The sequence below is a fragment of the Lontra canadensis genome, unplaced genomic scaffold (genome assembly GCF_010015895.1).
Source record: "Lontra canadensis isolate GAN:19392208 unplaced genomic scaffold, GSC_riverotter_1.0 scaffold10, whole genome shotgun sequence".
Lineage (NCBI taxonomy): Eukaryota > Metazoa > Chordata > Mammalia > Carnivora > Mustelidae > Lontra > Lontra canadensis.
This window is the reverse complement of record NW_022631004.1, coordinates 3,432,236-3,457,101: the sequence shown is the minus strand read 5'-3', so window position 1 is coordinate 3,457,101 and position 24,866 is coordinate 3,432,236. Positions and strand designations below refer to the sequence as shown.

The 24,866-nt window shown below is 35.4% G+C and overlaps 1 protein-coding gene across 8 annotated transcripts in view; it reads left to right on the top strand.

Annotated features, from left to right (window-relative positions):
- The window catches only part of NEK1 (NIMA related kinase 1), a 208,858-nt gene that overhangs the window by 85,376 nt on the left and 98,616 nt on the right, over window positions 1-24,866 (top strand). For 5 of the 8 annotated variants that reach the window (XM_032855468.1, XM_032855467.1, XM_032855466.1 and 2 more), the window contains exons 19-22: window positions 15,089-15,172; window positions 15,603-15,686; window positions 16,361-16,438; window positions 17,516-17,611. In XM_032855468.1, the coding sequence (XP_032711359.1) occupies window positions 15,089-15,172; window positions 15,603-15,686; window positions 16,361-16,438; window positions 17,516-17,611 (342 nt within the window). The remainder of the gene's footprint in view (window positions 1-15,088; window positions 15,173-15,602; window positions 15,687-16,360; window positions 16,439-17,515; window positions 17,612-24,866) is intronic. The other 3 variants (XM_032855470.1, XM_032855469.1, XM_032855471.1) reach the window with 3 other exon arrangements.

Genomic DNA, 24,866 nt, shown 5'->3' with positions numbered 1-24,866 from the left:
AAGATTTTAATTTATATATTTGAGAGAAAGAGAATGAGCAGTGGGGAGGAGCAGCGGGGAAGAGAGATTGAGAGAGAGAGAGAAGCAGACTCACTGCTGAGCAGGAAGCCTGACACGGGAATTGATCCCAGGACCTGGAGATCATGACCTGAGCCGGACCTGAGTCAGACACTCAACTGACTGAGCCACCCAGGCACCCCAGTTTTGTCTTTTTAAAAATCTTATGAGTAGGGGACATCTGGATGGCTCAGTGGGAAGAGCATGTGACTCTTGATCTGGGGATCATGAGTTTGAGTCCCATGTTGGTTGTAGAGATTACTCAAATAAATAAAAATTTTTAGAAAGTGAAGATTTATATTAATTTATCAATTATATACAATATATAATTTTTTGAGGTTGATGTATATCAGTAGTTTGTTCTTTTTTATTCCATATTAAGTCATATTCCATTGTGTGGATATATCACAGTTTATTTATTCCTCGGTTGATGGACATTTGTGTAGTTTCCAAAAGAGGGATGCTGTCAGTCCTACTAGCAATCCTTTTATATCTTTGTGGTCAGTAGCCTCTCTCATTTTCCACAGTGGAAATTTTCTTCAATAATTTTCCCCTTATCTCTCTATGAAGATAATCATTATTTCATCATTATTTCACAGAGAAAATTGGGCTTACAAGTCCCACATTTCCTCACATTTTCTGCCCCTGAACTTGTATATTTATAATGGCACCAAATTTTTGTTTTCTCTAGTCTCAGAGAAGACTAGAACTTCCTCTATTCAAAAGTAATTTCTTCCATTCCACCCTGTTTGATAGTTATATTACTAATAATTGTTAACATCTCATTTACTGGGTACTTACTATATGTTAGTTGTTCTAAATTCTTATATTCTAATCTCACAACAGCTCTCGGAGGTAGATCCTGTTACATTCTCATTTTATATTCTACGGAGGGAGGCGTAAAAAATTTAACGGGTCAAGCTTTACAAGATACTAAATGATAGAACGAGTGTTTAAATGTCTGTAGTCTGGGGGCACTTGGGTGACTCATTTGGTTGTCTCTCCCCTCCCCTTTCCCCCTCCTCTCCCCCCTTATCTCCTCCCCTTCTTTCCTTCCTCCCTCTTTCTTTCTTTCTTTCTTTCTTTCTTTCTTTCTCTCTTGATTTTATTTATTTGAGAGGGAGAGAGAGAAAGAGAGAGGCGCATGCATAGAAGGAGCTGCTGAGAGAGAGGAACAGGCAGACTCCCCACCGAGCAGGGAGTCCAATGCAGGGCTTGATCCCCTGACCCTGATATCATGACCTGAGCCAAAGTCAGACTCGCAACTGAGCCACAAGGTGTCCTAATCTTGGATCTTTCTAATTCATCTTTTATCTGAGCTACCACAGTGATCTTTCCAAAGCAAAACTGAATGCATTGCTCATTTGCTTACAGTTATTTAGTGGTTCTGTATTGCCCGGAGGGTAAATTAAAACCTTTTTAGCTTAGCTGAAAGCTTCCAGCCTTTGGCTTTCTTACTGCTCTTGAGTTACCTTTCTTACTTTCTTCACGTCTTAAATTTCAGCAATACCAAAGAAATTTTTTTACCAGAAATCTCATCTCCCTCATCTTCTTGGAGAGAGAGTTCGTGGTACCTTTCTATTGCCTTGTTGGCCTGGGGACTATTGCAGAGGATGTGGGGGAGGTTCGATGGGAAAGAATAAATTGGTTTCCTGCTGTGAGGGGGAAGATGATTAACTATAGAAATAATTACCATTGTTAATGTATAGCATGTTATAAAGCTTACAAAAAGCTTCCTGATTATTTTGCCCTTCATTTATCTTCATAGGAACTTCAGAGTTTAGACATTGTATTCTCATCATAAGAAAGAGTTTATCAGCTCCAATAATTAGAGAAGCTTAGGGAGGAGAGAGTAGGAGAGGAGTATGGTAAACATCTCAAGAAGTACTTCAGAGTCTACCTAGAAAACACAATCAGAAATCTGTGGGAACACTCATTTATAGTGTTATGTGCTGTCACTCAACCTTGTGTCCTGTAGGAAGACTCCTTAGCCCAGTATTGTTGAAATTGGAAAAAGATCACCTAAAGTAAGTCTAACTAGAATAGAGATCCACATTTGGAGTAAAGAGTGAAAAAAGGGTTTGGTTGGGATTTTACCTTGAAAAATGCAATTTTTAAAAAATTATTGTGAGTATTATATGTAAATGAAGAACCATTAAATTCTGCTTCTGAAACCAGTATTATACTGTATGTTCACTAACTAGAATTTAAATAAAAACTTGAAACAAAACAATAAATAGAGAGAGCCTGGAAATACATTGAAGAAGCATGTGAAGAAATACTCCTACATCTGTGTGATGTTTAATCACATGGCTTTTGTTGTTTTATCTATTCCATTTTGAGATATAATAAAAATTTATTTTTCTGTAAAAAATATATATATTCATCATAATTTTTGTTATATTTAAGTCTACACTAATTTGAAAATAATTAATTTAGGGAGGATTGTAATTTTTCTGATAGAATTATATAATGAATACTGTATGTGTTTTATCAAATCCAAGATACAACTGTAAGGCATATTGTTGTTTTATATATGACTAACAGAAAAAAAGTGTTGCCAGTTTAACTGATATAATACTTTTTATGACTTAACTTTTATACTTGCTGAAATAACTTTGCGATTTGTCTTTTTTAATTATATCATTCTTGTAAATCCATAAAAAGGAAAATATGAATGAAATAGATTGATAAAGGTATTCATTCCTAAATCTACTTCACACTTACAATTTGACTTTCCAGTCATTTATTATTTATTTATTTAAAGATTTTACTTATTCATTTGTGAGAGAGAGAGAGACAGACCACAAGCAGGGGGAGCAGCAGGCAGAGGGAGAAGCAGGGAGCCCAATGCAGGACTCCATCCCAGGACCCTGGGATCATGAACTGAGCTGAAGGCAGACACTTAAGCAACTGAGCCACGAAGGCGTCTCACCATTTCTTTTTTAAATTAGGGTAATTGATGTTCATGTTTTCTCAAATATTATCCTCTATGGCACCAAGTGCATTGATATTTCAACACTTCTTTCCTTTTTTTAAAAATTGTGTTATGTTAGTCACCATAAGATATATCATCAGTTTTTGGTGTTCCAAGATTCATTGTTTATGTACAACACCCAGTGCTCCGTGAGATTTCAAAATTTCTGAAAAGTACTCCAGTGTTGGGGTGCCTGGGTGGCTTAGTTGGTTAAGCTGGCTGCCTTCCGCTTACGTCATGATCCCAGGGTCCTGGGATCGAGCTCCACATGGGCTTCCTGCTCATCAGGGAGCCTGCTTCTCCCTCTCCCTCTGCCTGCTGCTCTCCCTGCTTGTACTTGTGAGTACAAGCAGGGAGAGCAGCTGTCTCTCAAGTAAGTAAATAAAATCTTTAAGAAAAAAAAAAAGAGTACTCCAGTTTTGTCTCTTGCATTTTCTCTCAAGGAGTTAACACCAGTCTGTGCGTTTTATTGTTAGCATTTTCTTGTTCTTAAAAGGAATCAGTGGAAAGTTTTCAACGACTAGCAGGGGTCATGTTTCCTTTTGAACAAGCCCATAAGTGATTTCTTATATCAAAACTTTAAGAGGTTACAGTTGTCCAGTTTTGACACCAAGAAAGATAAACTAACAAAATTTAGATATCACTCAAGCATAACATTTATGTTATAACTGATATCTGGCCAACAGTTGGTGAGATTATAAGAGAATAAGATGACATTGACTTTAAGATGTACCCCATTTCAGAGATGTTAAAATGTTAAAAATTATTCATATTAGAATTGATGAAAGATGGTGCACCCTTCACCTCATGATTTTACATATACTTCTATATAATATAAAAGAGAACCATTTTTTTAAAATGGCTGAGACTTTGGCAGTTTTCTAAAGATCATTTCTTAATTTTTTAATAACCAAAATATTTTGAGGAATTAACATTATAATTCTTTGCAGTTTTCTTTTATTCATTTGTCCTGTCATATGTATAGATGATTTTGCATCTGATTTGAACAATTTTACAATATCACTGTCAACATCTTTATGACATCCTTCATCTTTGGCAAGATTTGCGATTTCTTTTGCCATTCATTTTGTATAACATCCAACAGTCAGAGATTAACCAACAAAGACCTTGATGTGATGAATGTGAATAGAAACTGGTGTTAAGTGGGGAAGGAATAATACCTGGGAACTGATTTTATAGTAGTCATTTGGGCTGTGACTCTCTTTACTTCTCAGTTCAACATTATAAGTAATTAAATCTTTATATAACTGTACCTAGAGCATAATACAGTAATGAATATTTATAATAACTCTGACTCTTCAAGAAAAAAATTAAAATCAGTGATTTAAGGCAGCATTATCTATTGATAAATATTAATAGTCATCATTTGTACAGTTTGAAAATGTATATACATTTATCCTATGGTTTATCCTTATAACCACTCACAGAATCTCCATTTTGCTGATGAAGAGAAGCAGTTTTAAAGAGGTTGTGACACATGCAGCAATATGTGTTTTCTAATACTTTTACAAATCACATTATAAATAAACCTAAACAGGTAAGATTAGGTTCTGAGTCTTAAAAATTAATCCTTTGGAATTGGAAAACTGCTATAAATTATTAGCTCAGTATGTTTTATTAAATGCTTTGGGAAATCATAATGAATTATAACATTGTTTCTGTGGCAATATGAAATTAAGTCCCTGGCTTTAAGCATTTGGAACATAAATAATTTCTAGGTTGAATTGAAATTTTACAGAAAATGTGGATTTCAAAGTAATTATATATGCTTGCATATGAATTCAAAATTTTCTCTGGGTCACTGGAATTTTCAAAAAATGAAAAATGAAATCTTCAAAAGTCAGGGAAACTAAAAAGGAAGACTCCAGCCAAATGGTTTGCTTTCTTCTAAACAGTATGAATAAAAAGTAAAGTAACTGAGAGTCTAATCCTGACAATAATTCTTTAGATAGGAATTATTATTCCAAAGTTACAGGTTTTGAAACCAGCTCAGAGTCCTTAGTACTCTGCCTAAGATCACATAGAATGTAGAGACAGGATGTAAGCCCAGATGTGTGGCTTTGGAGATTATGCTTTTAGGTGTTTTACTATGCTCTTTGTTCCTTTTTAAATCTCATATTAGTATTTGCTTTAATTTAGGTAAAACTTGTAGGCATAATTTTGTAGAGCAGATATAGACAGACTTTTTCTGTAAAGGGGCAAGTAGTAAATATTTCAGACTTTGCAGTCCATATTGTCTCCTCTAAAACAAATGGGTATGGCTGTGTTCTAGAAAAACTGTGTTTACAAAAACAGGCAGCAATCTAGATGTGACCTGGGTATTACAGTTTGCTAATGCTTGTTAAAAAGTATCATAATAGCAAGTTAGTTATTTAATACTAAATTGTTTATTTAAAAAAATTTTTCAGTTCTCTAATAAGTATTCTCTTATCCTTCTAAAATAACATGTTTGGTACAAAGAAATGAATACGTGTAATATATGTGTAAATTATGAAGCAAAATAATATACTCAGGAGGTCAGAGCACTGATAAGTTCAGTGTATATACTGCTCTCTAATCTAGGGATTGGCAAATGTTTTTCTGTAAAGGGCCAGATAGTAAATATTTTAGGCTTTATTAGCCATAAGGTCTCTGTCATAACTGCAAACTGAATTATGGCACAGAACTAAATATAGACATTGTGTAAATGAATGAGTGTAGCTGAGTTCCAATAAGACTTTATTTATGAACACTGAAATTTGAATTCCTTATAAACCACATGTGGTCATGAAATATTCTCTTCATTTTTTTTCACCATTTAAAAATGTGAAAAACCATTCTTAGCTTTTGGACCATGCAAAAATAGGTGGTGGACTTGATTTAGCCTGTGATCTGTAGTTTGCAATCCTGTCCTAACCTTTTTTTCTGCCTTCTCCCAGAGGTGGCCATTATCCTGAATTTTGAATTTATCATTACTGTGGATTTTTTAAAATGCTTTTTTCCACTTATGTATATACACCTACACCATGTGGTATCCTGTTTTATTTTTGAGCTTATAAAAATTATACTGTATATAGACAGGGACTTGGTTTTTTTCATTCAACATTTTTTTTCTGAAATTCATTCATGTAGTTGAATGTAGTTGTACAGTATCCTGTTGTGTGCATATTATCACAATTACTAATTCTCCTGACAATAGGTATTTATTTAGTTGGGTTTGAGTTCTGCTTTGAACATTCTTTTACATGTTTCTTGGTACACATGTGCAAAAATTTTTCTTGGTTATCAGTTTTTCTCTGTTGAGTAACTTAGAAAATCTGAATTATTTCCTTTGAGAAATGTTATTTTCTTATTAACTCATATTAAGTCATTTGGAATTTACTTATACTAATGGAAAAATGCCTTAAAAGTGTGCAGTTAAGTGTTACGCCTTTCATTCATTCTTTCATTCATTTATGTAATATTACACAAACATTTATTGACTGTAGTATATTGGGTTTTGTGCCAGCAAGAGAATGTAAGATAAGCAATAGTTAAACCAACAAATAATAGCAGTGGCTGTTTACTGAAAGCTTAGTGAGCCAGGCATGATGTTAAATATTTTATATACATTATCTCTGTATTAGTTTTCTAGGGATGCTATAACAAAATACCGTAAACCAAGTGGCTTAAACAATGGAAACTTATTATCTCACAGTTCTGGAGGGTAAAAGTCCAAGATCAACATGTTTGTAGGGTAGATTCCTTCTGAGGGCTGCAAGATAGAATCATTCGTGCCTATCTTCTGGTGGTTGCAATCTTTAGCATTCCTTGACCTTGGAATCATTATCCTGATGTCTGCCTGCATTTCACATAGTGTTCTCCCTGTATGTGAACCTGCTTCAAATTTCCCCTTTTTATAAGGACATCAGTTGTATTGTATTAGAACCCACTCTAATGATATCCTTTTAACTTGATTAAGAATCTATTTCCAAATAAGTTCACATTCTTGGGTACTAGGGGTTAGGACTTCAACATATGGATTTCGAAAGAGCACAGTTCAACCCATAATAGTCTCTTTTAGACTTTACAACAGTCCCATGTAGCTGTTGAACCTTAATGATACTGGTTCTGTCATAGTGTATACTGTATTACAAAAACCCTAGCTACTAAAAAGTGACTTAGGCACAGTTCCAGAATAAAATTGCATAAACCCTCTTTTCCCTCCTCCTCCCTTCTAGATAGAATTAAATACTCTGGAAACTAGTTAGCTTACAACTGTGGTAGGATTCTGTGTCCTGGAAAGAAGAAGATGAGCTAACTAGAGACCTCAGGGCTTAAGAAGTAGCAATGTGGTTTCCTGGGGTTTCTTTTTATCTCCCATATATTGTGGGCTGGGTGTTGGCCATGCTTGCCTCCCAGATCCACCATAGACAAAAAAAAAAAAGCTAAAAACAAAAACCAAAAGCCTGCTCTCACTCACCACATTACTGGGAAGGAGGAATCTCGGGATCTGCTACAGTAGGATCCTGTTGTAAACTGTGGGCAACAATGAAGCCTCAGGCTACCCCAACCTCATTCCACAACTAGAGCATGGGCAGGTGACTTGGAGGGCAGTTTGACCCATCAGTGGCAAAAAAGCCTTGGACAATCCCAGTTCCACTCAACAACTAAGGGCACTAGCAGGTGATTCGATCTATCCCCAACAGAGTAGCAGCCACAAGGTCTTTGTATCTCTGTGCCCTCCACCTAGAAACATACAAAGACCCAGACAAGTGTCATCTGTCTCCTACTCTCAGGAGATCTTCCAGTAATAGCAGGTGGCTTAGGGAGGCAACTTTCATTATCACAAGATAGCGCCAGGAGAGACTGAGCAGGAGTACCATCAGCATCAGAACAATGAAGCATATTAGAATAATATTACAAGGGTTCAGGAAAGCAAACTCATTGGAACTAAAGCCCACAAAAGTAGGCCAGAACCGAAATGCCAATCCTAAATGGAGCTATTGCCTACTAAAATTGAAGCTATTAAGAGTTTTCAAATAATTAAAATATTCAGGATATAATAAAAAAAAAATCTCTTGTCATACCAAGAACCAGGAAAACCGCAACCTGAATGAGTAAGGCCATAGCGCTGCCACTGTTATCAAGATGAGTTACATAATGGAATTATCTGAGAAAGATTTTAAAGCTGCTTCAAACAAATGCTTTAGCAAGCAATTAAACTTCTTTTGAATGAATAAAAAAAGGAAAATCTCAGTGAAGAAATAGAAGTTATAAAAAATAACCAAATGAAAATTATGTAATTGGAAAATACTATAATAACAAAAATTTAAAATTCACTGGGTAGATTCAGTGGTAGAGTGGAGATGACAGAAGAAAATTTTTCAGTCTTAGGGATCTGTGGAACAATAAGAAGAGATTTAACATTTGTATCATTGGAGCCCAAAGGATAAGAGAAAGAATGTGGGAGTGAGAAAACTGTTTGAAGAAATAATAGCTGAAAAGTTTATATATTTGGCAAGGGACATAAACCTACAGATGTAAGAAGCTGAGCAAATCCCCAACTAGGATAAACAAATCTTCACCAAGCAATATTAAATTTCTGAAAGTAAAAGACAAAACAATTCTTTATTGAGAGAGAAATGACATATTACCTATAAAGCAGCACCAATTTGAATGACATCAGATCCCTCATCTGAAACCATGGAGTACGGAAGGAAATGACAGGATTTTTCAAGTGCTAAAGGAAAAGAACTGTCAAGACTGAATCCTTTATCTAATTAAACTGTCCTTCAAGGGGGAAATAAAGATATTCTCAAGCAAAGTAAGCGAAAAGAATCTGTTGTTAGCAGAGCAAATAAAATTACTAAGGACAAAGAGACAAAGACATTATATAATAACAATAGAATCACTCCTGTAAGAAGTTACTGCAGTCGTAAGTGGGTATATGCCAAACAATGGAGTTTCAAAATACATAAAGTGGAAACAGAGCTGAAAGGATAAATCAAATCCACAAGTATAGTTTGGGACTTCAGTACCCTACTTCTCAGTGATTGATAGAATTGCTAAACAGAAATTAGCAATGATGTAGAATACCTGAGCACCATCACAAGCTACCAAGTTCTATTTTATACTTGTAGAGCATTCAACCCAACAATAGCACAATATACTTTTTTTTCAAGTGGAAATAAGTTAACATGCAATGAGACATCACCAAGACAGACTATATGCTGGATCATAAAATCTTAAGGAATTCAGAAGAATCAAAATTAACACAGAGTATGATCTTTGAACATCATGGAACCAAACTAGAAATCTATACTAGAAAGATGACAGGAAAATGTAGAAACAATTGAAAATTAAAACACTTTTAACTAAGATGGGGTCAAATAGGAAATCTAAAAAGAAACTTAAAAATACATAGAACTGAATGAAAATAGACACACAACATATTAAAATTTGTGAGATGCAGCTAGAGCCCTGCTCTGAAGGAAATTTATAACACTAGATGCTTATATTGGAAAAGAAGAAAGGCTTCAAATCAGCAGTCTTAAGTTCCTATCTCAAGATGCTGGAAAAAGAAGAGCAAAATAAACCCAAAGCAAAGAGAATGGAGGAAATCATTACAAGTAGAAATCAATGAAATTGAAAATGGGAAAATTATTTAGAAATTTAATGAAACAGAAAGCTGGTTCTTAGGAAAAAATTGAATGAAATTGATAATCTCTAGATTGACAATAAAAACAAAGATGACACAAATCACCAATATCAAGAATAAAACGGGATATTACTACAGATTTTGTAGTGAGTAACAGGGTAATAACAAGCACCTTGACACTCATAAATTCAACAACTTAGAAGAACTAGACCAAGTCTTTGAAAACTACAGACTGCCAAATTGGAATAGATAACTTAAGTAGCCCTGTAACTTGGTTTTTTTGGTTTTGTGGGTTTTTTGTTTTTTTTTTTTTTTAGATTTTGTTTATTTACTTGTCAGAGAGTGAGAAAGAGAGCACAGGCAGGAAGAGGCAGAGGGAGAAGCAGGCTCCCTGCCGAGCAAAGAGCCTGATGTGGGACTCCATCACAGGACGCTGGGATCATGACCCAAGCCGAAGGCAGCCGCTTAACTGACTGAGCCACCCAGGCATCCCAGCCCTGTAACATTTAAAATTGAATTTGTGATTTAAAAGGTATTAAAAAAAAGAAATCTTCAGTCCTACCTGGTTTCACTGGAGAATTTTGCCAAACATTCAAAGAATTAACACCAGTTTGATACAATGATACAATCTCTTAGGAAATAGAAACAGAAGGAATATTTCCCAACTCATTCTGAGGCCTATATTACCCTGATATCCAAGCTTGACAAAGCACAAAAAAGAAAAGTACAGACTAATGTATCTCATGAACCCAGGTGCAAAAATCTGTAATAAAATTTTAGTTATTCTAATCTAACATGACCAAGTAGCATTTAGTCGGGAAATGCAAATCATGTTTCAATATTAGAAAATCAGTGTAATTCACCGTATCAGGAGGCTGAAGAAGAAAAATCATATCAAATCAATTGATGCAGAAAATCTTTTGATAAAGTTCATGACTTAAACTGTCAGTAAACTGGAAATAAAGGGAAACACCCTCAACTTCATAATAGGCATCTACAAAAAAACCAAAAACCTTAAATCTAACTTCATATACATAGAAGACTAAATGCTCTCCCTCTACAGTAGGGGAAAAAAGAAGGATGTTTGCTGTCACCACTGGAATCACAACATTGTACTGGAAGTTCTAGTTCTAGTTACTAGTTACTAGTACTAGTTCTAGTTACTAGTTCTAGTTACTGCAGTAAGGCAGGAAAGAGAAAAGGCATACAGAGTTGATAAGAAGGAAGGAATGAAATAATTGCTATTTCCAGTTGACATGATTATTTGTTTAGAAAATCCCAAGAACTCTCTGAAAACTCTTCTGGAACTAAAAAATGAGTTCATTATAGTTAGCAGGATACAAGATTCAACACAGAAAAATCAACTGAATTTCCATACATTGATAATAAACAAGTGTATAAAAATATAATACCATTTATAATTGCTTCCAAAAAATGAAAAAAAATTAGTAAAACATGCAGGATTTATGCAATTAAAATGACAAAATGTTGATGAAATCAAAGAAGACCTAAATACTTAAAGAATCATACCATGTTCCATACCATGTTCATGAATTAGAAGATTCAATGTAGTAAAAATGGTAGGTTGTCCTAACTTGACCTTTTTTAGTGCAATTCCTGGTAAAATCTCAAGAACATTTTTTATAGATACAGACAAACTTATTCTAAAATGTATATGGAAAGGGAAAGGTCTTAAAACAGCCAAAACAGTTTTGAAGAATTAAGTGGTGCCCCGGATTGGAGTATCTTTTAAAAAAAACAACAAGTGATTAAAAACCAGATGCTGGTGATGATATGGAGAAACTGAATTATCCATTGTTGGTAAGAATGTAAAGTGACACAACCATTATGCAAAATAATTTGACAGTCCCTTTTAAAACTAAAAATGGACCTACCATAGGTAATTCTACTCTTGCACCTATGTCCCAGAGTAAAGAAAATGTATTTTCACTCAGAAATTTGTACATGAATGTTCTTAGCAACTTCTAACTCTTCATAGCCAAAAAGTTGAAACTGCCCAATGTCCTGCAGTGAGTCAATGAATGAGCTAATTATGGTATATCCATACCATGGAATATTAGCAGTGAAACAGAACAAATCATTGATTTATGCATCCAGTACCTTGAATGGACTGCAAGGATTAATATGAAGTAAAAACAGTCCATCTCAAATGATATGTACTGTTTGATTCCAATATGTAAATTTTGTGAAATGTAAAGATGGAGAACATATTAGTAGTTGATGAGTATTAGGTAGGGAGTAGTGAATATGGCTGTGAAGTGTATAGTAATGGTACAATTGAGTATCTTGATTATGGTGATGGTTACATAAGGTTATATGTGTGACAAATTGCATTAATACAGATACACTATATGTCATGTATAATTGCTAGAATCAGTTTCCTGGCTTTGATAGTGTACTATAGTTATGCAAGATGATTAACTTGGGAGAGGATGGATACAGGGTCCATGAAAACTCCTTGTACATTTTACCTTTCTGTGAATCTATAATATTTCAAAATGAAATGTTAAAAAAAATTGCTTCATGGGGCACCTGGGTGGCTCAGTGGGTTAAAGCCTCTGCCTTCGGCTCAGGTCATGATCCCAGGGTCCTGGGATCGAGTCCCACATCGGGCTCTCTGCTCCACGGAGAGCCTGCTTCCTCCTCTCTCTCTGCCTGCCTCTCTGCCTACTTGTGATCTCTGTCTGTCAAATAAATAAATAAAATCTTTTAAAAAAAATTGCTTCAAAGTAACTCAGATTTTTCTACTTAAAGTTCTCAAATACCATGAAAGAAATATACAGGCTATAGTGATACTCAGTTCTCCTCCATCCACTCTTCTGTAACTGTAGATACTTCCATCATCTTTTCATAGTTCATATCTTTGCCCAGTCTTGCCTATTTCTTGTTTTCCTTCACCTTCCTACTCTCTGACTCATATTTCAAAAGCTCAAGGAACTGATAAGCTAATGCCAAGATCCCTTTGAAGAGGGGAAGAAACTGAGTGGGCAGTAGCCTTTGGTCAGGCTCCAAGAAAGACAGGCAGAGCACATTCATATAATAATGTTTTTTGTTCTGATATACCCACAAAGTAGGTGGTATTATTATGCCCAAACTTACAGCAAGTTTCAGTAATTTTGCTGAAGGTCAGCAATGGTTAGGTGACATTGACAAATGTGTGAACTGACAGAATTTGGAGTCTTTCATAGTCCATGTTCTTAACCATCATATATACTGCCTGTCCACCATTATGATACACTGATGTGCACTACTGCAGATGGTATATATAAAAATGGTATGGCATGTCACACTTAAATGACTGGTGGAGGTATGAGCAAGGCTTTCTCCATGGGAGAAATGTTTGATTTGCATTTTGGAAGATGAGTAGAATTAGCCATTTTAAGAAGATGAGTGAAATCATGACATAGTCTATAAACCACATGTAGTCATCATGGCTAGAATGTAGGCATTGGCAGAGATGAGAATAGATACAGCTAGGTCACAAATGGCCTTATCTGCCATGCAATGGAATAGAATGTATATGAATAATCTATATTCATATATTATGAAGATATGGAAACCATTGGAAGGTTTTTGTGGGCTTTGATGTGAAAGAAACTGTGAAAAGGGCTACTCTGCATTGTAGAGAATAGACTGGGGAAAGGAGTAGACTAAGAGATGTAATGATAAATTAGGAAACTCTTGGAAAGTCAGAAGTCAAGAGCAGAGACCATGAACTCAGGAAGAAACTAAAGGGGTAGTTAGACAGGAGGAGGTGGCTTAGTAATTTGATGGTCCTATTTTGGCAGGGTAGAGAAAGAGGCAAAACTCCCAGCTTGCTGCCTTGGGTGTCAGATTATGATCAATAACTGAAGTAGGAATAAAATCATATAGTAAAAAGAATGATGAAGTCAGGTTTATAAATTGTTTGAAGTAGCTTTGCTGCATAGTGAGTAGAGTTGTCCAGATGTTAGTTGAATATACACAGACATTCAAGAAAAAGGACTACAAGGCTGATTGAGATTTGGGAATCAGCAACATATGTTAAAGCCTAGAAATAAGAAGAGAAGGAGGACCAGAGAATGAACCTTGACAAAATATTGACATTAGTGATGAGCCAAGGAAGAGAAAAGCCAGGGAAAAATAGGATTGATTGGAAGAACCCAGGAGAGAGTGCTGTTATAAATATGAAAGAGAAGAGAGATTTGTTTTTAATGTGTGAATTATAGAACACTATTTGGTCGGATATTATGAATACTATACAGTCAGTTAACAATACTGTTTTTAAGGATATTGAATGTGAGGAGAGACTTAGAATATTACAATTAATTGATATGCTGATTAATATTAAGGTAAAATCAGAATAACTCTAGTAAAATTCCAGTTTTGTAAAGATAAAATGTGTATGTACTTATACATATGAGGAAAAAGAAATTTGGAAGTAAATTAACTTTAGACTTTAGGTGCTTTGGGTTGTCGAATTGTGAATGATTTATAAGCTTTCTGCAGTGAACATATGTTTTTATGAGAGGAAAAAAAGAGTTGTATGGATTCAAACTCATCTCCAGTGGAAATATTAATTAAAAATTTACTCAAAAGTGTCCGTTTGAATTATGAACTAGGAAGTCAGTGATAACCTTGAAAATTTTCACAGTCTTAGTGGGATCAGAAACCAGATTGTGTTAGGTTAGAAAGTAAATAGGGAAAAAAATGTAAATAGGAAGCAGGAAAATGGAGGCCATGAATATAAAAAAGTATGCTTTCAACAAGCTGATAAAAAGACATTAGATAGGAAAGTTAGACCCTGATGATTTTTTTTTTTTAAGGAGAAAATCTTACAGCATAGTTGTGTGCTGAATACAGAGAAAATGGATAGTTTGACAATCTGATAACTTTTTGGAAGGATATTAATAATTTCTAATAAGGACATAATTCCATGTTTATGATAAGCTGTGTTTAAAAATGATACCAGTTTGTGATTGAATGTGATCATTTGCAGTATAGTAACAGGATATGTCCAAGTGTAGAGTTTGAGTTCAAATATTTAATATTGTGTCTGTGTATTTAGTATGTAAACAAATGTGTAGAGATGACCGACCCTTTACAGAACAGAACTTGTATTTGGGTTTAGCTAACCTCCAAAGCAGTTTTAAAAAACTGATTACTTAAATGACTAATAAAAACATAGCTGGTCTCTTTTGAATAATTATATATGGGGTTTAATTGCTTCCTTCTATTCTCAATGAATGTACTGGTTATACTGACGTAAGAAAATGCCAGGGTTTATCTAAGTTTATCCACTAGAAATGATCAGTGTTTGCCAAATGAAATAAAGTGGCACCTGGATATTCCTAGGTAAGATGCTAATGTAGCCTTAGTCATTCTTTAAACTTAGTACATTAAATGATGAACAGGGAATCCTGCAAAACCTGGCAGCTATGTATGGAGGCAGGTCCAGCTCTTCAAGAGGAGGGAAGCCAAGAAACAAAGAGGAAGAGGTATGCTTCCCGCATGTTCGCTACCTCCGTCACATAGCCATTTTTGAGTTTATTGCCTTCCTTTCTTGCATGGTTTAAATTCTTAACAATTATTTAAGGATTTTGTAAGTCTACAGGGACCTGTTAATATAATTTGACTGACATGCTGTGTCATAATTTTGCCCCATAACTGATATTCAGTATTCTGAGTTGATTTCTTTTCTTTTGATAAAAATAAAAATTTGTAATTATGTGTTTCTTTTCAGAAATAAGTTGATCTAAATTAAACACTTGAAAGCTAATATTACATTTCCATTAACCAGATTTTGAAACTTTTATTTCTTGTATTCAGATTAACACTTTTCTTTAAATTAAAAAATTTTTAGCAGTAAAAATATTGGTAGTTTTTCCCTAAATTAAACTGCTGTATGTTTTTTTTCTCTCCTTGTAGGTTTATCTGGCAAGACTGAGGCAAATAAGACTGCAGAATTTCAATGAGCGCCAACAGATTAGAGCCAAACTTCGTGGTGAAAAGGCAGGTTGAATAATAATTTTTAAAAAGTAATTGAATGACATTATAATAGATTAAGATTAAAAATTCTATGCCACTGGGGTGCCTGGTGGCTCAGTTGGTTAAGCATCTGCCCTCGGCTCAGGTCATGATCCCACAGTCCTGGGATAGAGCCCCACATCAGGCTCCCTGCTCAACGCAGAGTCTGCTTCTCCCTCTCCCTCTTCTCCCCACCCCCAACTTGTACATGCCCCCTCTCTTTCTCTCCTCTCTTTCTCTCGCTCTGAAATAAATGAATAAAATCTTTTAAAAAAATAAAAAATGCTGTGCCACTAACATAAAATCTGATGGAGTTCAAGTCAAAGATCAGAAAACTATACATAGGAATAAAATACATTTTAGTTGTGGGATTTAAAATTGATAAGACCACTTTTCCAGAGGAATTTTGAGAGGAAAATTAAAGTACTACCCATGGCCATTTTATATCATTCTATTTTTGTCTTTTTTTCCATTCATTGTCTGTAAGAGTTGGTAGTTGTGGATAATTCACTTGCAGCACTTGAGAGAAAATTAGTAGTGTTGAACAATATACCATTTTATATTTTTAGGTGTTAGTTTATTCGTATTATCTTCCACAGAGCTCTGCACTGAATTCAAGGCTCTGTCCTAAGAGGTTTGCTTATGTACTTACTTTGTAGAAAGAAGCTGATTATTCTGAAGGACAAGAAGGAAGTGAGGAGGCTGACATGCGGCGGAAAAAAGTTGAAGCATTTAAGGTATAAACTAGAAATGTATTACAGTTTTCTTGGAGAAGATTGGGACTTAAGGTAGAAAATTGCGTTAAGTCTTGGGGCACCTGGGTGGCTCAGTGGGTTAAGCCTCTGCCTTCGCCTCAGGTCATGATGTCAGGGTCCTGGAATTGAACCCCACATCAGGCTCTCTGCTCAGCAGGAAGCCTGCTTCCTCCTCCCTCTCTCTCTCTGCCTGCCTCTCTGCCTACTTGTGATCTCTGTCAAATAAACAAATAAAATCTTAAAAAAGTAAGAGAAAATTGTGTTAAGTCTTACATAGTTATTCTCTGCCTTAATTTTTCATTCCTCTTTATCCTTCACTGTTCGGTTTCTGAAAAACAGTGTCTTCCTCTCTCTTCGTATCCTGTATTTATGGAGAGTAATTTGATAAAATGACAGAAGTATATGAAACTATGGCACAGTCTTAAAAAGAAAAAATGGTAACCTTAAAAATGAAAAATATTATTGTCTGTTTCTCTGAAGACAAATGATGTCTATATATAATAACCATAGTTTAAAATTTTTACATTTGATATTCCATTAGAATGAGAGATGGAGAGAAGTGAATTGGGTGAAATCGGAGGGGAAGACAAGCCATGAGAGACTGTAGACTCTGAGAGACAAACTGAGGGTTTTGGGGGTGGGGGGTGCAGTGAGCCTGGTGGTGGTGGGCATTATGGAGGGTACGTATTGCGTGGAGCAGTGGGTATGGTGCATAAACAATGAATTTTGGAACACTGAAAAAAAATGAAATTTAATTTAAAAAATAAATAAAAATACCATCATGCTGCATACTTTAAAAAAAAAAAAGAATATGCCTATATTTATTTTTATTCAACAAATACTTACTGAGCAGCTGCTGTGTGTTGAGCCCTGGTTTTAGTGCTAGGGATATAGAGTGAGCTTCTATTTTTACTCAAGAAATTCTCCCCCACCCCCAGAACTCCTCTTTTTTTGGCAAAATAAGTAGATTGTTTTAGAGACCTCAAACAAAACAAAACAAAAAAACAACCTATCCCCTTCTTTCTGGTAACTAATTTTGTTGATTGTTTTTATTTTCAGGCCCAAGCAAGTGCGCGTGCTGCTGTACTAAAAGAACAATTAGAACGAAAGAGAAAGGAAGCGTATGAGAGAGAAAAGAAAGTATGGGAAGAGCATGTAAGCTTTAGCTTATATTCTTGATCGTTGTCATGTTGATGTTCCTGTATCTCTTACTGGCTAATATGTCACCATTATAATTTTGTAATTCTTTCCCATTTTTTATTCTCATTCATTTCCCCCTCTCATCCCCTCACCTGGCTCTCCCTCTCTGTCTTTCCCATTTAAGGATGATCAGTATGAAAGTTATTTTGGGGTTTGATTTGGGGTGAGAACCTAATTTACTTATTCTAAATGAATAAGTTCTAAAATAGTAAGTTTTTCTTATTGCCAAGTTCCTAATCAAAGTACTGGCATCACTTAATGGCTGTGCTTTCCTTCTGCCACTGATTTATAAATATATTTTATATATAATATATAGATTTATAATTTATATTATAATTATGTAAGATATTATAATTATAAAATATATAAATTTATAGTATATTAATCTACCTTTATACATTAATATAAATACCTATATAATTAATATGAATTAATACAAATTATTGACATAAATAGTAATATAAATACATATATTAGACTCTTATACAAACTAGAGAATGACTCTAGTACACATGCATCAAGCTTTCTTCTGCTCCATTACTCTATCTGTTCTGCCACCACCTCGCTGTGTTAGTAATTATGGATTTAGAATATATTTAAAATTTTTAAAATTTAATTTTACATTAACAATAAACATTTTAACAGTGTTTATTCTTCTGATCCATGAGCATGGAATGTTTTTCCATCTTTTTGTGTCTTCGATTTCTTTCATGAGTGTTCTGTAGTTCCTCGAGTACAGATTCTTTACCTCTTTGGTTAGGTATCTTATGATTCTTGGTGCTATAGTAAATGGAATCGATTCTCTAGTTTTCCTTTCTATATTTTCATTGTTGGTGTATAAGAAAGCAACTGATTTCTTTGCATCGATTTTGTATCCTGCCACATTACTGAATTGCTGTATGAATTCTGGTAGTTTGGGGGTGGAGTCTTTTGGGTTTTCCATATAAAGTATCATGTCATCTGTGAAGAGAGAGAGTTTGACTTCTTCTTTGCCAATTTGAATACCCTTTTTTGTTGTCTGATTGCTGTTGCTAGGACTTCTAGTACTATGTTGAACAACAGTGGTGAAAGTGGGCATCCTTGTTGTGTTTCTGATCTCAAAGGGAAGGTTGTCAGCTTTCCCCATTGAGAATATTTGCTGTGGGTTTCTCATAGATAGATTTTATGAAATTGAGGAATGTTCCCTCTATCCCTATACTTTGAAGAGTTTTAATGAGGAACGGATGCTGTATCTTGTCAAATGCTTTTTCTGCATCAGTTGGGTAGACCATGTGGTTCTTCTCTCTTCGTTTATTGATTTGTTCTATCACATTGATTGATTTGCAAATGTTGAACCACTCTTGCATCTCAGGGATAAATCCCACCTGTTCATGGTGGAAAATCTTCTTAATGTACTTTCTTAATGTACTGTTGGATCCTATTAGCTAGGATCTTGTTGAGAAATTTGGCATCCATATTCATCAGAGATATTGGTCTGAAATTCTCCTTTTTGATGGGGTCTTTGCCTGGTTTGGGGATCAGGGTAATGCTGGCTTCATGGAAAGAGTCTGGAAGTTTTCCTTCTGTTTCTATTTTTTGAAACAGCTTCAGGAGAATAGGTATTATTTCTTCTTTGAATTTTGTAGAATTACCCAGGGAATCCGTCAGGTCCTGGGCTCTTGTTTTTTGGGAGGTTTTTGATCACTGCTTCAATCTCCTTACTAGATATTGGTCTATGCAGGTTGTCAGTTCCTTCCTGTTTCAGTCTTGTAAGTATATAGGTTTCTAGGAATGTATCCATTTCTTCTAGGTTGCTTAGCTTATTGGCATATAACTGTTGATAATAATTTCTGATGATTGTTTCTCTTTCCCTGGTATTAGTTGTGATCTCTCCCCTTTCATTCATCATTTTATTAATTTGGGTCCTCTCTCTTTTCTTTTGGATTAGTTTGGACTGTGGTTTATAGAACTCATTAATTCTTTCAAAGAACCAGCTTCTAGTTTCGTTGATATGTTCTACTGTATCTCTAGCTTCTATCTCACTGATCTCTGCTCTAATCTTGATTATTTCCCTCCTTGTGCATAGGTTTGGCTTAATTTGTTGTTGGTTTTCCAGGTCTTTAAGGTGTAAAAAGAGCTGGTATATTCAGGGTTTTTCAATTTTTTTGAGTGAGACTTGGATGGCTATGTATTTCCCCCCTAGGACCGCCTTTGCTGTATCCCATAGGTTTTGGACTGATGTGTCTTCATTCTCATTGGTTTCCATGAATTGTTTAAGTTCTTCTTTGATTTCCTGGTTGATCCAAACATTCTTGAGCAACTTGGTCTTTAGCTTCCAAGTGTTTGAATTCCTTCCAAACTTTTTCTTGTGGTTGAGTTCCAGTTTCAAAGCATTGTTGTCTGAGAATATGCAGGGAATAATCTTAATCTTTTGGTATTGGTTGAGCCCTGATTTGTGACCCAGTATGTGGTCTACTCTGGAGAAAGTTACATGTGCACTTGAGAAGAATGAGTATTCTGTTGTTTTGGGATGGAATGTTCTTTATATATCTATAAGGTCCATCTGGTCCAATGTGTCATTCAAAGCTCTTGTTTCTTTAATGATTTTCTGCTTGGATGATCTGTTTATTACTGAGAGTGGCGTGTTAAGATCCCTACAATTAACGTATTCATATCAATATGACTCTTTATTTTGATTAACAGTTGGCTTATGTAATTGGCTGCTCCCATATTGGGGGCATAAATATTTACAATTTTTAGATCTTCTTGGTGGATAGACTCTTTAAGAATGATGTAGTGTCCTTCTTTATCTCTGATTACAGTCTTTAGTTTAACATCTAATTTATCTGATATGAGAATTGCTACCTCAGCTTTCTTTTGAGACCCATTGCATGAAAGATGCTTCTCCTTCCCTTCACTTTCAGTCTGGATGTATTCTTAAGTTCAAAATGGGTCTCTTGTAGACAACCTGTGGACAGGCCCTGTTGTTTTATCCAATCTGCAACCCTGTGCTGTTTTATGGGAGCATTTAGTCCATTCACGTTGAGAGTTAATTGACATCATGTTGCCTGTGAAGTCCTTATTTCTATAGATTGTCTCGTAAATTTTTGTTCTATGACACTGTTGGGTTCTTTCTTCTTCTATAGAACCTGCCCCTTAATATTTCTCGTAGAGCCAGCTTGATGGTCACATACTGTTTTTCAACCTTGCTAGTCTTGGAAGCTTTTTATCTCTCCATCCATTTTGAATGTCAACCTTGCTGGATAAAGTATTCTTGGCGGCATGTTCTTCTCATTTAGAGCCCTTAATATATCTTTCCAGCCCTTTCTGGCTTGCCAGGTTTCTATGGACAGGTCTGATGTTACTCTGATGGACTTTCCTCTGTATGTAAGGAATCTGTTCCCCCTAGCTGCCCTTAGGACCTCTTGTCTAAAATTATGATTCATGAATTTTGCAATCAAGTGTCTGGATGTCTTTCCAGATTCGTTGATCTTGGTGGGTGTTCTTTGTGCCTCTAGGTCATGATCGTTTGTTCCGTACCCTAGGTTGGGGAAATTTTCATCCAGAATTTGTTCAACTATATCTTCTGGTCTTTCTCTTTTTCCACCCCCTCAGGGATCTCCAAAATTCTGACGTTGGAACGTTTCATGGCACCATTTATTTCCCTAATTCTGTTTTCATGGCTTCTAAGCAGTTTGTTCCAGGCCTCCTCCTAATTCTTTTTCTCTATCATTTTGTCCTCTAGATCACTAATTCTATCTTCTACTTTGGTTACCCTAGTTGTTAGAGTTTTTAGGTTAGATTGGATCTCACTGATAGCATTTTTAACTTCTGCCAGGTCGGCTCTCACTTCCGCCCTTAGAGATTCTTTGTTGTTACAAATAGTTTTCTCCAACCTTGCCATTGCCTGGATAATTGTTACCATGAATTCCCTTTCCAACATACTGTTTATGTCCATATCCAGCAGTCCCGTGGGAGAAGGCACAGTCTCTGATTTTGTCTTTTGTTAGGTGTTCCTCCTCCTAGTCATTTTGGTGACAGGTGATTGGGGGATGTATAGCTGAATATATTAGCCATGATCCAGGCAAGGTGCACCCTCTCCACTGATGTCTTCTGCCACTGTAGAATTCCAGAAGTGTATAATCTTACATCTCAGGCTGATTTCCTGGGTGTTCACAGTGTTCGGGTACATATTTAGCTCACTTCAGGGGACCGGTTGAAACAGGGTCTCCTACTTTTCTGCCTTCTTGCCCCTCCTCCTTGTATTTAAATTTCTGATAAGAGTTTTCCCCTCATTTCCTTTTTACTCTTCTTTGTTTTCCTTAGTTGCTTGCTCTCTTTTTCTTTACCAGATACATTCCTGGTTAATTTTTGTCTCTTTCTCTCTCTCTTTTTTTTCTTTTTAAATTCTCTTGGGGGGCACTTGGGTGGTTCATTCATTTAAGCATCTGACTGACTCTGGATTTCAGCTTAGATCATGGTCTCAGAGTCGTAAGCTCAAGCCCTGCATTGGGCTCCTCACTCAGTGGGGAGTCTGCTTCTCTCTCTCTTTCTCTCTCTCCTTGTCCCCCCTCACTCTCTCCCTTTCTGTCTCTCAAATCAATAAATAAATCTTTAAAAGAAATTCTTTTGGAATTTTTATCAGTATTACCTTAAACCCACAAATTAATTCATTCAGGAGCATGTTAAGTATCTACATTTATTCATTATTTCTTTTGTATCTCTTGCACAATTTTGATCATTTTAAGGTCATACTTGTTATATTTCTTGTAAAGGTTATTTGTTAACAGTACCTAATTCTATTTATGTTTCAAAAGGTGTTTTTTTTTTTTTTTTTTTTTTTTTTTTTTTAAAAGTTTTTTTTTTAAAGTTTCTTTTTTTTTTTTTTTTTTAAAAAGTGTTTTTTTTTTTTTTTTTTTTTTTGCCTGCCAGAATATTATTGATATGTGGAGAAATTGTTGGGTTTTAGCTTATACAGTGTTTAACTTTTTGGATTTTTAGTGTACAGCTATATCAATGGCAAGTAGTCATGATATATATCATAACAATAATTTCTGTAATTTATTGTAGGCACATTATAACCACTGCACATATTGTGCTTTGTTTAATCTTTACAACTTTATAAAATAGATAGAAGGATGAAACAATTAGGTGAAGTCAAAATTCCAGTTAGTATGGAATAGTGATTTGAACCTAGGCCTGCCCAGTGTTGAAGTCTTTATTCTCTTTTTTTTTTTAAGACTTTATTTATTTATTTGAGAGAAAGAGAATGAGAGAGAGCATGAGACGGGGGAAGGTCAGATGGAGAAAGACCCCCTATGCAGCTGGGAGCCCGATGTGGGACTTGATCCTGGGACTCAAGGATCATGACCTGAGCCGAAGGCAGGTGCCCAACCAACTGAGCCACCCAGGGACCCAAAGTCTTTATTCATATGCACTAACCTTAATTTCCCTTGCTTTCTTTAAGCTGTACCTTGTCTTACTGTTTTACTTTTATTACATTGGCCTGAACTTCTAGGACAACATTAAACAATAATAGGGATAATATTTTGTTCCTATTTTTTTTTAAGATTTTATTTATTTATTTGTCAGAGAGAGAGAGAGAGAGAGAGAGAGCACACATAAGCAGGCAGAGTGGCAGGCAGAGGCGGAGAGAGAAGCAGGTTCCCTGGGGGGCAAGGAGCCTGATGCGGGACTTGATCCCAGGACCCTGGGCTCATGGCCTGAGCCGAAGACAGTGGCTTAACCGACTGAGCCACCCAGGCGTCCTTTGTTCCTATTTTTAATGGAAATACTTTTGTCATTTTACTGTTATATATGGTAAAATAATGAGTATAGTTGTATCTCTAGGATTTAATAGTTTTTATCAGTGGTGTGTTTTGGAGTTTGATCACATGTCTTGTGTGTCTCTTCTTAATTCACCATTTGAGTAACATATAGGGAGATTCTCTTCTTACCAGCTTCCTGATGAAAAAGAACCACTTAGGTATAAGAGAATGTGTGAAAGAGACAATTCCAAAAGTTAGAATAAGTCTAAGGATTGTTTGATAATTCCTTTTTGTTTTCTGTTCAAAGTAATTTCATTTAATAGCTGTTCTGATTTGTTCATCCTGTTAGTTACATTTTTCTCCTAAGTTTTAAAAGTCTAGCAGTAGAGAAATCTCATCTCATTCCCCCTTTTCCTTTCCTGATATAACATGGACAAGTTTGAATGTGAAACTAACTGTGATAATATATTTCATCTTCCCCAAGAGTGTCTAGTAAATTATCTCCTGGCCCAATGACCAAAATTTACCTAGCTTTAGATTGCTATACTTTTAAAATATTTTGAACCTAGTGTTCCTTAATTCCCTTTTCCTCCCCCTTATTTCAGATGGAGTAGCATGAATAGGGCAAGAGTATGAGACAATTACAGTGCTAACTCATCAGCTGTTCCTCAAGAGAAAGTGTCAACAACCAAATTTGTCAGAAGTAGAAATAATTCATCTTCGTAGTCAGAACCAATGATTTATTACCCAGGTCCCTTCAGGGTTACCTTAATCTGGAAAATAGTATGAGCCTACCTTTGGTGGGATATATAGATAGATAGATAGATAGATAGATAGACAGACTTATCTATCTATCTATCTATATATCAGGAACAATCTGCTTTTTTCCCTTGGTTTTGTGTCTTCAACACAGGAAACAGGGACATTTCATCTTGTGCTCATTTGCACAGAGGGGCAGAGATTATATCAAGATGAATCCGTATGAACCTCCCTGTGTATTCTTTTTCAATCAGCTTTCTTCATGATAAGCCTGCTGCTACCATCCTTGTGTTCAGCAATAATATTGCAGTTGCAAATTTTACGGACCATTAATTGCCCTTGCGGTTTTTAGTTTAGTCTTTAATAATCCATTCTAGCAGTTTATATAGCACATGAAGGTGATTGGGATAGTAATATATCCATTAAATATGATACACTTATGCTTAGTGTAAATCAGCCTTATTTTAAAAATATGATCTATTATCCAAAATTAGATGGAGCATCCACATTTTTGATAATAGCGGTCTACATGGCTTTGATTATGTGATACCCTTTAGTCTTAGAGATGGGACAGCTACTCCATATACTCTGCTATCGGTATGCATGCATGCATAGGCCTGTCTCGGCAGCAGGCTTATATAGCCACCTGCCAGTCTGTGCCAGCTATGTATACACCTTGTGATTTCCCCGGAGTAAAATGAATG